Source organism: Bidens hawaiensis, unplaced genomic scaffold (genome assembly GCF_021521415.1).
Source record: "Bidens hawaiensis isolate Kalapana, Puna unplaced genomic scaffold, B.hawaiensis_p1.1 tig00039350_1, whole genome shotgun sequence".
NCBI classification, from domain to species: domain Eukaryota; kingdom Viridiplantae; phylum Streptophyta; class Magnoliopsida; order Asterales; family Asteraceae; genus Bidens; species Bidens hawaiensis.
In genome coordinates this window covers 211,823-224,963 of record NW_027496922.1, presented here as the reverse complement: position 1 = coordinate 224,963, position 13,141 = coordinate 211,823, and the positions used below count along the sequence as shown (strand labels likewise).

General features: G+C 32.2%; 1 protein-coding gene and 1 pseudogene across 1 annotated transcript; one reads left to right on the top strand and one right to left on the bottom strand.

Moving 5' to 3' along the window:
* Window positions 1–1,801: 1,801 nt before the first annotated feature.
* On the top strand, window positions 1,802–3,260 carry LOC143591167 (phospholipase A(1) DAD1, chloroplastic pseudogene; annotated as a pseudogene).
* Window positions 3,261–10,662: 7,402 nt separating this feature from the next.
* On the bottom strand, window positions 10,663–12,433 carry LOC143591174 (protein NLP1-like). Its single transcript, XM_077071466.1, has 4 exons — window positions 12,376–12,433; window positions 11,414–11,901; window positions 10,961–11,126; window positions 10,663–10,856 (listed from the first exon to the last, which is right to left on the bottom strand). The coding sequence occupies exons 1-4, from the start codon at window positions 12,431–12,433 to the stop codon at window positions 10,663–10,665; spliced, it is 906 nt and encodes a 301-aa protein (XP_076927581.1).
* Between the last annotated feature and the right edge of the window lie 708 nt (window positions 12,434–13,141).

Genomic DNA, 13,141 nt, shown 5'->3' with positions numbered 1-13,141 from the left:
TAATCATTTTGAATCCTAATTGATCTAGTAATGTTATGAACATATCTTTTTTTATTCACATCAACAATTCACGTTGTTCGTATGACATAAGGTACAATCATACAATCGCAAAATATGAAAACACAAATGATCGGTGTTTACTTATGATTGAAACTCGTACAAGTCATAAGACCCTGAAACTCATAACTAGAGATGGCATCATCATATGGACTATATGGTATGAGCGACTGACCAAGAGTCGTTACATGTTTGTTTAAGCATTTTAACCACGTTTAATCCCGAAGCAAGTTTGGATTTAATAAACTTTAATGAGACCAAACATAGATGTCTATGGACTAGGAAACTAAGAAAACATAGTACTTATGATTTTTGGTCCGCTTAAAAAGACGTTTCCATGTGGGAATTAAGACGCCCGTACACGTCATAGCTTCATACAAAATTGGTGAATTTATGCTTGTGACATACTATGAAACCTGTATTTAACGAAACTTGACCCATAATTTATGCTGGTGAATTTATGTTTACTTATGTTAGACTATTCAAGTTCAGGAAATTGTATTGTGTGGAGCATATTATATTCCGATGTGGTCAATGTAACCCTCCAGTAGTAAGCATACATAAAACTGAACTTGGTTTGTAAAACATATTTACCCTAGAAACCAAACTAGATGATATGTATTTAATTAGGAAAATGTCACAATATGTATTTTTACTTTAAGACAATATCTTTTGAAACTGTATGTTTACGTTTGATGTGTAAAACTTGGTATCAGTCAGTCACGTACAACCCGGTTTTCGTGTGGGGTGTGACATAGACATTTACCTTTATTTAATGTTAACGAACAATATATCCATTATCCAAAATCACTTATAACATGCTTACAAACATCTGAAACACAAGTTAATTCAACCCCAAACCCGTGCGCGTAACATTTTAACATCACTATATATTCAATGCATGACTTTTACAAGTAATCAGTATACTAAGCACATATTCCGGTCCAAAACTCATTAAAAGAGCATAAAGAATATATCACTCATATATTAAGTCGTTATGTTACTCATCATGATTAACCCGCTCTCCCACGATGATCACAACTCACCTCAACTAAACAATCGTCGCCGAACCACTACTCTTGTTACATATATACATCTCAATAAAACAAATAACCCTCTTTATTAAAATCTAACAAAAGGTGTTACATGTTACAATTGAGTGAACATACAAGTGTGAACATACATGTAACACAAGTCTATATATTAAAAATGCCCCTAATTATACATACAATTAATATCCATATAATATCTCAACAAACTATATAAACATGTTAAAAATTACTTTTAGAAATTATAAGCCTACATTTAGTCCATCATATTCATTGTAGTTTCATTAAAGTATATTAAAAGATTACAAAATATGTGATCATAAGAAAAATCTAATCATGCAGCCTATGAAAGTTACAAATTTACAGAGAAGTGACCCATAAACATCTTACAACCACATTTTAAGAGTTGTTTGGAACTATATCTGTACGACATGATTAACAAAAGTTAAAACCGACTTATGATCGATCATAATATCAAGTTATAAATCATTCATTTCAAATGTAAATATGTAATTGTGCAATCATTTTCAAACCCTACACTATTGTGAAGTTGTTTTCAATAACCCTACACTTTTTCTATAATGGTGTGACACCACGTGTATATATATCAACCGTATAAAGCCATCTTCTTACTTGTATCAAACTAATTCATTTGCTCAAACACTTAACATCCAATATTCTTATATTACAATACAATGAGGCTTACTTTCAAGTCACCATTTCCATTTAAAACAAGAGTTGCACCACCACAACCACCACCTTGTCAATGGTGTTGTGCCATTTGGGATAAAACGAGTGTACCGAATATTAAAGGTGCTCGAACTCCGGTTAAATGGGAAAGATTGCTAGACGAGTTGGGTGAAAGTCGTCAAACTTTAACTTCAACTCGGCTAAGTGAAAGGTGGATGGAATATCATGGTACCAAGAACTGGGAGGGCTTGTTGGACCCTCTAGATGATGTCCTACGTGGCGAGATTATTCGGTATGGAAGCTTTGTCGAGGCGGCGTACCAATCATTCGAGTTTGATCCTTCTTCTCCTAGTTATGCTTCATGTCGCTACACAAAAAGTACGATGTTGGGACGTTAAGGGGTTCATGGATGTGGGTACCACGTGACGAAAAATTTACACGCCACGTCATCTATCCCCTTGCCACGTTGGATAGAGAGGATGCCACGTTGGATGCAAGTGCAGTCCAGCTGGATAGGTTATGTGGCGGTTTGTAATGATGAAAAGGAGATTTCTAGGCTCGGAAGACGAGACATCGTCATAGCCCTACGTGGGACCGGCACTTGTCTAGAGTGGCTAGAGAATCTAAGAGCTACTCTCACTCATTGTAGTGGGGATAGTTCCACTGAACTGTCCGAAGAACCCATGGTGGAAGCTGGGGTTCTAAGTCTGTATACCACAGGCACATCATCGTGCCCGAGTCTACAACAATTATTACGACAAGAAGTTTTAAGATTATTAGAATTATATAGTGATGAGCCAATAAGTCTAACAATCACCGGTCATTCTCTAGGAGCCTCTTTAGCCATTCTAGCTGCCTACGATATAAAAACCACCATCAAACACTCACCCCGTCTATCTGTCATCTCGTTTGGCGGACCAAGGGTTGGCAATAGAAGCTTTCGCCACCACCTAGAACAACAAGGAACAAAAATTCTACGAATTGTCAACTCCGATGACCTTATCACAAAAGTTCCTGTTTTTTTTGTCGAAGACCATGACGGTGTGGTACACAAGCAAAATGCTCGTATAGCATTATTACCAAACTGGTTACAAAAGCACATAAAAGATAGCCGATGGGTTTACGCTAACATTGGACATGAGCTACGACTAAGTAGTCGAGACTTGTTACAGTTAAACAGTATTAACGTTGCGACATGTCACGATCAACAAACTTATCTTGACCTAGTAAATGGTTTTGTGAGCTCGACTTGTCCCTTTAGGGCTGGTGCAAGAAGAATGCTTAAGAAAGCTACTACTACATCTTCTGTAAAATAAACCTATTCAATTTTACTAGAAAGTTAGCAACTTTTTTTAGGCTAATGGTTAGATGTATATGAAAACATTGAAAATAAAAAAGAAAAAAAAATGTCACATTCATACCAAATATTTGTATTATTTTTTTTTCTTCTTGACTACGACACTAAGCACAAACCTATATCAATATATTTAACTTATACAAGACATTTTTTCAATTCTAAAATATAAAAAATGATTGAAATATAATATTTAATACCTCTTTTAACATAAATCTATAAACAAAATTCTTTTGTATATTATATGAGTAGGTATGTAATTGACAGAAAAAATTAAATGATTCTGGTTTGTTACACATAATACTTATTTTTATCTGATAGAAAACATAATTATTTTATGTGTCATAATTTAAAAAACAAATGATTATAACTTCTCACACTTCTCCTTTACAATATTATATATAAATATATACTTAACATATCAAATGAAGTGTTCTTTTTATTACTATTACTATTATTATTATTGGACTTAAAAGGCAATGTCATTGCAAACGCAATAATACTATTGGCCCATGTGTCGGTCTCAAGGCACGTCACATCATAAAAAAAGTTTTGTTTTTTCAAATATGTAATAATTATTGTATCATACGTTTTACGAGTGTTGGTATTATGTTTGTTTTTCGTATCATATATGCGAGTGTCAATACTATTTTGATTATTTATTAATTTAATATATTTATTAATATTAACCGAATTTGAATCGATTTGTCATCGTAACGCTACGGATTTCTTTACCCGCTAATAATTGTTATTATTACAGCATGAAAAAAAAAGTAGTATATGTATATTATTCTTTTCAAACAAACTATCATAAATAAAGTTTGAAGAAGTGTAAGATTGTCGTGTACAATAAAGGAAAATGAGTAGTTCAATGATTATATATAAAAAGTACTTTCAACCTTTTGCAAGCCAAGAGGATAAACTAACGTCACCGGCCATTGTGTTATGTGGTCAAGATCATTTTCAATGCCTTCATATTTGGTCAATAAACAATATTATTAGACTTTTTGTTTTATATAAGAGTTAACGGTCATTTTCGTCCCTGTGGTTTGCTACTTTCGTCACTTCAGTCCAAAATTTTTAATTTTATCAATTTAGTCCTCATAGTTTTAAATATTAGCCAATTACGTCCCATCCGTCTAACGGCATCCAGTTATGCCGTTAGTTTAAGGGTAATTTTGTCTTTCTTATTTTAATTTTGAGTTAATGGTCATTTTAGTCCCTGTGGTTTGATATCTTTGCCAATTCAGTCCAAAGTTTGAAAATTTGTCAATTTAATGTTTAGTTTTCTTTTTATTTTTTATGTTTTTTGTTTATAACCCTGAAGAGCATAATTCAAGCCCAAAACCATCGAGCAACCTCAAATACTGGTATGCATTTACTCTATTGTCAACAGTAATCATACCCCCCCCCCTTATATTTAGTTTCTAGACATTACCTAAATCTTCTCCATGGTGGAATTCAATGGTAAAGTGGTCAAGGTAATTCTCTGAAACCGAATTATACAGAAAAAACTAAAAATTGTTTTGTTGATTAATGTATAATAGTTGATTACGACCCAGATTTTCGTTATGATATGTTAATCTCTAAACCCTAAATATTATGCATTCATCAAAGAAACGATTTTTTGTTTTTTCCGTACAATTCGGTTTCACGGAATTGCTTTGACCACTTTACCATTGAATTCCACCATGGGGGAGAGTTTAGGAACCGTCTAAAAACTAAATACGAGAGGAGGGGGTATGATTACTGTTGTCGACAGAGTAAATGCAGACTTGTTTTGGGCTTGGATAATGCTCTCTAGGGTTATAGAAAAAAAAACTGACTTAAATTGACAAAAGTTCAAACTTTGGACTGAATTGGCAAAAGTATCAAACCACAGGGATGAAAATGACCAATAACTCAAAAATTCAAACTTTATTTGTTTGCAAGATATGAGAAAAAAAATAGTTTATAAAGTTTTATTATAACTTGTTTTTATATGATGGCATGTAATAACGTTGTGAAGTGTAATGCTAAAGTATACCTTTTATTATATGCATTATTATTTTTATATAGATTGTATTGAAAAGAACAACTAAGCAAAAGTTGTGATTGATTAATCACTACTCTTATAAAAGAGTATTAGTATACATTGATATGACACTCGTAGTGTAATACTCCGTAATCTCATTATTAACTATGTGAAGAGAAGATTAATTATGAGGAAAAACCGGATAAGACAAATTTTTATTTGCCAAACCTCATATTTGCTCATTAAGTACCATATCATTAAAACGTATGAAAGGTTTGAAGTGATTTTGTATTCGTGTCTGACAAAATTATGAATAAACCATGAAAATGATTTGGTTTTATATCATTCATTAAGTGAATGTGATCGTGTATTGATTGTTGTGATCATATACATTGAAAAAAATTGTAACGATGATTATCGGTCATCGGAATTATAGTTATAATCATGCTAATAATGAGAACGACCACCACAAGTGGCAAAGTTATATGAGATCAAAATGCGGAAGTACCAAAGTGAAATAACATGATCTCTTTAAACGATAATACAATGTTATCTCTTATTTATAGTCTTGAACTAAAGAAGCATAATACATATACGATCATAAACCTGAAGTTTATAGATCATGATTATCTAATGGCGCGGCCAGTTAGACCACACCGAGTCAATGATGTGAAATATATTGAAGAACCAAATGATTCTTCGTGATAATTGAACATGCAAAGTTTGCTCTCAAGGGAAATTATTTATTTACCAATTGAAGGAGGGTGTGAATCCCTAAATGTTATGAAATTGAGAAAACGATACACATATCCTAACATGATACCATTTTGTGTTTTCAAAATCGATGCATCGTCTAAATGGTTATCAAGATCGCAACTTGATGTTGCATGATCTATGGCTTAGCTAAATAGCAAGCATATTATTCCAAATTGGTATATTTACATTCGGTTACATAAATATTTTTTGTTAAAAACGATTACTCAACGTCTATAATTGGTTGCAAATGCAATTATCACAAGAGCAAAAGTTCATGTTTGTATTTGAATACATATGAATTTGCATGTCTTAAAAACTAATTCACATCAAGCCAACAAGTTATGATACTTCCTCCCATTATAATTGGTTTTTGGTCAGTAACCAAGTATTTCTCATCTAACATTTCGTGTGTGTTATATACTGAAATTAATCCACCACCAGACACGAAGATGAGGCCACAAAGGAAGTTGGGAATTTATGTCGGTATTAAATATTATCTTTTGATTATATACTTAGAGCCATTATGGCTCATTAGTTTCACTTTAGTGAATCAACATTCCCAACATTAGGGGGGGATATAATGCAGTTGGAAAAAGAAATGATCTAGAATGAATTATCATTGATCCTCAATGTAAACTATGTGAACAAAAAAAGAAAAGCTCAAAGGATAATTCATTGAAATATTAATGAATCAATTACCAGACGCGTACACTGACCTATGTAGAGTGACTAAATCACATAAATCAACTGCTTACGCTCCAATTAATATAAGCGTCCTGGAAGGGCAACCATATATTGGTACTGACTAGTGAGTCTAAGGCACGCCTGAAGCGTGGTAGACTAGTCGATTCCAAGAATAATGATTCCTCGAAAATTGGAGCAAGTCATAAAGATGGTCAAGTCGAGGTATAGTAAAAAGGTCCTTTGAAATACGTTAGACATGATGGTTATTTAAGAACCTCAAGTAACTGAAAAGAAATAGCTCTTAGTAATTATATTTTATCATGTCTATAAGATATATGGAATCGAAATAAAGTCAACATCTTTATAATTTTGTATATAATATAGCGCTTGAAAATTGTTGAGGATCAAGACTTAAGATCTGCCTATGAAAAATGATTTGCCAAAGTGGAAAGACGCAAACATGGCAGAGTTAAATTCTCTAAATAACGGAAAGTTTTTTGGACCAACAGTCTGTACAACTAAAGTTGTAAAATGTGTTAGATACAAATGGATCTTTTATATGAATTATGGAAATTCAATAAAGTGATATAAGACAAAATTGGTAGCACAAGTATTTTGCAAAGACCCATGATTAATTGTGAGGAGACGCATTCTCCAATGGTGAAAGCATTTACTTTCCGATATCTAAATAGTCCGGTAATAAAACGAGAGAATTGATATATGCGTCTAATAAATATTGTGATTCAGTTGATATTGAAAGTTTACAACATGATTTGAATGATCAAATCATGTAAATTAAATTCTCGAGAACACTATGACTCATGTTGTATACAGATTCATATTTGAATATGTTACGATTATTGAATATGTTGAAAATAAATGTAACTCTTAAAGAGTTTCCTAAGGTAGTTGAATACCTGAAAGGTTAACTAATACATCTTAATGACGGAATTCTTGTGCATCAATAAGCATACACATAGAAGAGAATCTATATAATTAGTACAATATCTCAATAAACAAAGAAATGATACAATATAGATTTTTGATATGTGATACAAAATTAATGTGTTAAATGAGCAATTTTATGCAGCAAAAATCCTAGAAAAGTGAATACGCATGCATGATTTGTCAAGTTGTAAAGAAGTTCATGATAGATTGGAAAATGCATAGATTTATGCTTATTGCGTATGGACTAATATAGTCGGATTGAGCATGGTACAATCAATAATTATTTTGATAAGGAGGGAGATAGGTTGGATGTCATTAGTCATACTTTTATCAAAATTTGACTCTTAAAGGTTCATATAATCACAGTTTACAGTGATAATGTACATATCATCGAGAGAAACTGCAGAACTTCTAGAAGGAGAATTTTTGAAATACCTTGACACGATGTAATTATTGCTTGACCTGCCATTTGAGTATATGTGTAATTATATGTTTATCAATCTATCAAGGTACATTTGAAAATGTTGAGATAATTTACCAAAGACAAGATTCAATCTTTGAGTACGTTAAAGGATGTCCGACAATGCACTCTATATCATTTCCCATCACAGTATGAAATATTATGGGTTCAAAAGTATCATAATTAAATGCATATGCACATTAATATTTATTGCTAACTATACAGGATTTCTATATCTTTTATTTATATTTATCAGCATGTGTATAGCTAGGAGACATCAGAATGAGTTAAAATATATATTTAATGTATGAAAGATATGTACTTATATTTTACTAACTTGTCAAAACAAGTTTGGCTAGTATTGTCGATGCAGAAAAACACAACAGGGTTATCAATACAGTGGTATATGTTTACGAGATGATGCAATAGAAGTTTTCAAATAAAGATCATGAAACGTTATTCAACCTAAGGATTCGCAAGTCAATGGCTAACGATGCAAATGATTGACTACAAAAGTTTTGGACAACTTTCACAGAAGATCAATATTTACCATTTAACAGATATATAAATCAGGGGGAGATAATACGCGTTGCACTCTTTTTCCCTTAGCTATGGTTTTGTCCCACTAGGTTTTCCTAGCAAGGTTTTTTAATGAGGCAACATCTTCAAGCGTATTATGTTGATAACCAAGGGGGAGTGTTATAAATATATAATATTATGGTTATCAATACCTAATATAGATTAGCTTTCTCCCCAAGTTTTCCTACCCCATATATACATCTCATGTCCCTCTTTGTAATACACATCTTATTAATAAAATCTCTCCCTTTCTCCCTAGATGTCTTCTCTTAGGGCGCGTTCGTTTCACGGAATTTTTTTAAAGGAATTGGAATGGAATGGAATGTAATGTTTGAAAATCCCTATCATGTGTTTGGTTGGTTAATATGTTATTGGAATTGGAATCTTCTCTATTCTATTCATCTCCCTTTAATCTACTAACATATAAATAATAAAATAACAAAAAGAAATTATAAAAAATCTAAAAATATAAATATCAGAAAATTATTTAAAAAAATCAAAAAATTATTTATAAAACAAATAAAAAAATAATAAAAAAACTAAAAATATATTAAATATATATAAAAAAGTAAAAATAATTTAAAAAAAGTGAAACTAATATAAAAAATCTATAAATACTAAAAATTTTGAGAAAATAATAAAAAAACAATATATATATATATATATATATATATATATATATATATATATATATATGTTTTTATGCTTGTCACGCAATAACATGTCATAACACCACCATAAACAAACTTTTGATACGGTTAAGTTCAAAAACTCATATCACCCATCTTCATCATACATGTCTAGACCAATAATAAATTTAGCATATTGTTGTATCTACTAATTAAAACATATCATACTAAAACCAATGTTCAAACATACGATTAGAAAGTTTTCAAAATGCGAATAAAAGTCGTTCCAACATATGACGACAAGTTGTAAACACCCCTAATAAAAGTACCAAAATACGAACATATGACATAGCCAAACTATATTATGATAATTTATATCTAACAAATTATATCAAAGTATTTCATCAAGCACAAATTTGGTTGAAACATTTCATCAAACAGTTGGTGTGCAATGGACATTTGTTAAAAATAGTTCAAAATTTAAAAACTTTTGATAACACTTTGAAAAGTATTCAAGATTTACCTACACCCATGTTCAAAAGTGGGAATAATAAGAAGGATAATATATGTTTAAACACAAAACAAAAATTAAATTATAACAATAAATAATAAATAATAATAATAATATATGTTTATCGATAAGGGGACAGCAATAATGAATGAGTAGTTGTTTGATGATGATGATGATAATAATAATAATAATATATAAGAATAATACATGCTTCATCTTCTCTGTTATTGTCTGTAACCAAAGCACAGAAACAAAACTCTAACCTGTGGTGGAGGAGAACGGCGGTGGAGGTAGACGAGCAAGATGGTGGTTCACGGTGGTAGAGAACGACGGTGGAGGTAGACGAGCAGTACGGTGGTTCACGGTGGTAGAGAACGACAGTGGAGCATGGTGGTGGAGAGAGGCGGTTGAACAGAGTCAATGATGGTAGTGGACTGGTGAAGATGATAATATGAAAGAGCGGCTTAGGTTAGGGTTTAAAACATTCCTTAATATTCCTTTCAAAACTGGTGGGATTTTAAAATCCTATGAAAATGGGAATTGATGGGATTCTCTTTCCATTCCAATTCCAGTTAATAGTGAAACGAACACAGGAATGCGTGGGATTTAAAATCCCATTCCGTCCAATTCCACTGAATTCCGCGAAACGAACAGGCCCTTATTCTTTAGCTATTAGGCTTGTTTCACAACAACCGTGACTTAAATTTTTTTATTTTTATTTTAAACAAAACTACATAGTTTTGATGGTTTCATTGGTACACCACAACCACGTACACACTCAATTTCCCCTTTAGTATAGGAGTAGTCCATTTTTACATTAAATCACATTGTAACTCTTGTTTGGTAATTTTGATCAATTTGATCCATCAGCTCCTCAATATTATAATTAAGGCAAGCCATGTCATCTAGACCATCAATGAGCGGATCATTCTTATCTTGATAGTTCAGACTCGATCCGAGCTTCAGTATCGCTAGTTTGAAATGCGATTTCATTGGTCGATTCAGCTACCGCTTGATTGATTTGAGCTTCAGGAACAGAAGAATCTCTGGCAGCTGTATGTCGTATCCATGGCCACTCGGGAATTCCTACGTTCCTTTGAAGATCCCTAAAGGCACCTGTTTTAACTGCACAAGGACATGTGTATGAAAAACTTAACAATTACAATACATGACACAAATGTATGTAATAATCAATCAGCTTATATTATATGTGGATGAATGTAACTTACGTCCAAGTTTTTCTGCAGCATGGGCACTACTCAGTCCAAAATATGGAACAAGACAACAGTACTTGGTAACAGAAAATGACTTTGTTTTGCGGAGCCTTTTTCGGCTGTTGATATTAGTCATTCTTGGGCGATCCAATTGGATTGAAGAAGACTTCAAACCTGCATGCTGCATAACATTTGCTGTTTTGGTGAAGCTGATCATAGTATCTAATAATCTAAACAATATGGTGATGTGATATATATTTTCCACACATTTCAGGTAAATAAAGTGAAGATATTTCAATTTTTGATAAAAACTAACAAAATATTAATAATGATTGTAAGATAGTGGAATGTTATATACTAAGATGTACATAATCAACAATATATGAGCTTAAGTATCTGGTTGTGGAATAGCAAAACCACAGGCATATTTATGAAAATAAGTACTAGCTTATTAAGGACAGGACATACCACAAGGGCACTGTAAACGTCAAGAATATCATTGGTATAAGACACATTTGGTGTGTCCATGACAAACTCAAGCACACCAACACATGTATCAGCCTCAATCACAGGCATAGCAAAGGATCCCCATATCTTATTGAATATCGCCTCTTCACACGGCGGACGATGATCCGGAGGGTATCTATGCACATTTTGTGTCTGTTCAGGAGTACAGTTCAGGAACACACGGCCAGGAAGGCCGAATGCTACTTCTTTCTCAGGCTCTTTACACACATAGATTTTGTGGTCTAAACAGGCTTTACGGTATGTCTGGAGTTCTTTGTTGTCTCCAGAAACACCAAAAGGCTGGCACGTCGTAGTAAGCACATATATGTTTCCAATTTTCTTTGCTGCCCAATATTGAACAAGAACAGATGGGCTGCGACTATTTAAGTGCGTTGCGATCACAGAAATAATCTTTTTCTTGACTTCCTCAGTTGTGAGAACACCAATATCTGTAATGGTCAAACTATTAATTTGATGATAACAGCACTAAAGTTTTGAGTCAAGAATCTCCCAAACTCATAATATCTTGATACATGTCTTTTTACAACACTCAAAAGTTAATAAGGTCTGAAGGATGGAAATATTTCGTAATTGGACAAATAAAATCCATTATTTCTTGATGAAATTCATTTATACAACACTCAAAAGTGACTATGGCTTCACAGAATATAATAGCATTATAACGCGACTACCATCCCAGATTAAGGTAAGTCTTAGCATCTGTGAAAAAAGTCGAAAAAGATGGAGGTACTCACCGTCAGATCTGAAAGTGTTAGGACAAGCCGAAGAAATTGATCTTGAGGTTAAAGAACTCATATTGAAGAAATGCAATTGAAAAAAATAAAAATTTATATCAAAGAATAAGACACAAGTCGTTTCCTAGCTAAAAACAATTAATCATAATTTGTGTTAGTTGAACTCACAGTTTATGATTGTAGAAAGCCTAAAGGGTTCACCAGCAAAAACCATGAAGGGAGCCATGAACTAGTTATATTCAGTGATGATCAACTATGACAGTTTTCTTAATTTGTGACCCGGTTCAAGCATACGTATAGAAATAGGCCAAAATCTGGTCCACATTTTTCATAATTGAGAGGTCACATAAGGGCAAAAGAGATGGACGCAAATTTCAACTTTGATTGTCAAATCCACTAGCAAATTTCAACTTTGATGGGCCACTCAATTAGCTATTAATATGCATGTTAAAAAACAGTTGATTGATAATAATTATAATTTATAAGTGTGTACATTTCATTTTACATTTTTAAAAACAGTTGATTGATAATAGTTATAATTTCACGGGAGTTTATGAAAAAAACAAAAAAAATACACGAGAAAACTTCAACAAATTAACAGCTTTAAACAATTTTTTTCCATACTTTTTATATCTTATTAATCTTTATATAAAAATAAAAAAAAGTATGTATAGTTAGCGAGTTATATGCAAATCGTAAACTAAATATACGTGTCTCGTAAAATCGTATGAGATACATACAACTTTGTGATCTACATATGTTTTCTTACTTTTTAAATACACATAATCACATATATAAGAGGAAAAGGTTTGAGTTTTATTACATGTATTTTCAAATTTGCAAAGAGAAGATTATATATATCAATAAAATACGCATTTCCGAATGAATTTCATTAAATTTCTTCTTTTCTTTTCAGAAAACATTCATCATTCTC

Excerpts from the sequence above, each read along its gene's own strand:
- LOC143591174 (XM_077071466.1), bottom strand. The coding sequence starts at position 12,433 with ATGGCTCCCTTCATGGTTTTTGCTGGTGAACCCTTTAGGCTTTCTACA. Across the intron at positions 11,902-12,375 it reads GCTTTCTACAATCATAAACT|ATATTGGTGTTCTCACAACT; the intron begins GTGAGTTCAACT and ends TGACCATTACAG. Across the intron at positions 11,127-11,413 it reads ACGTTTACAGTGCCCTTGTG|CATGCAGGTTTGAAGTCTTC; the intron begins GTATGTCCTGTC and ends AATGTTATGCAG.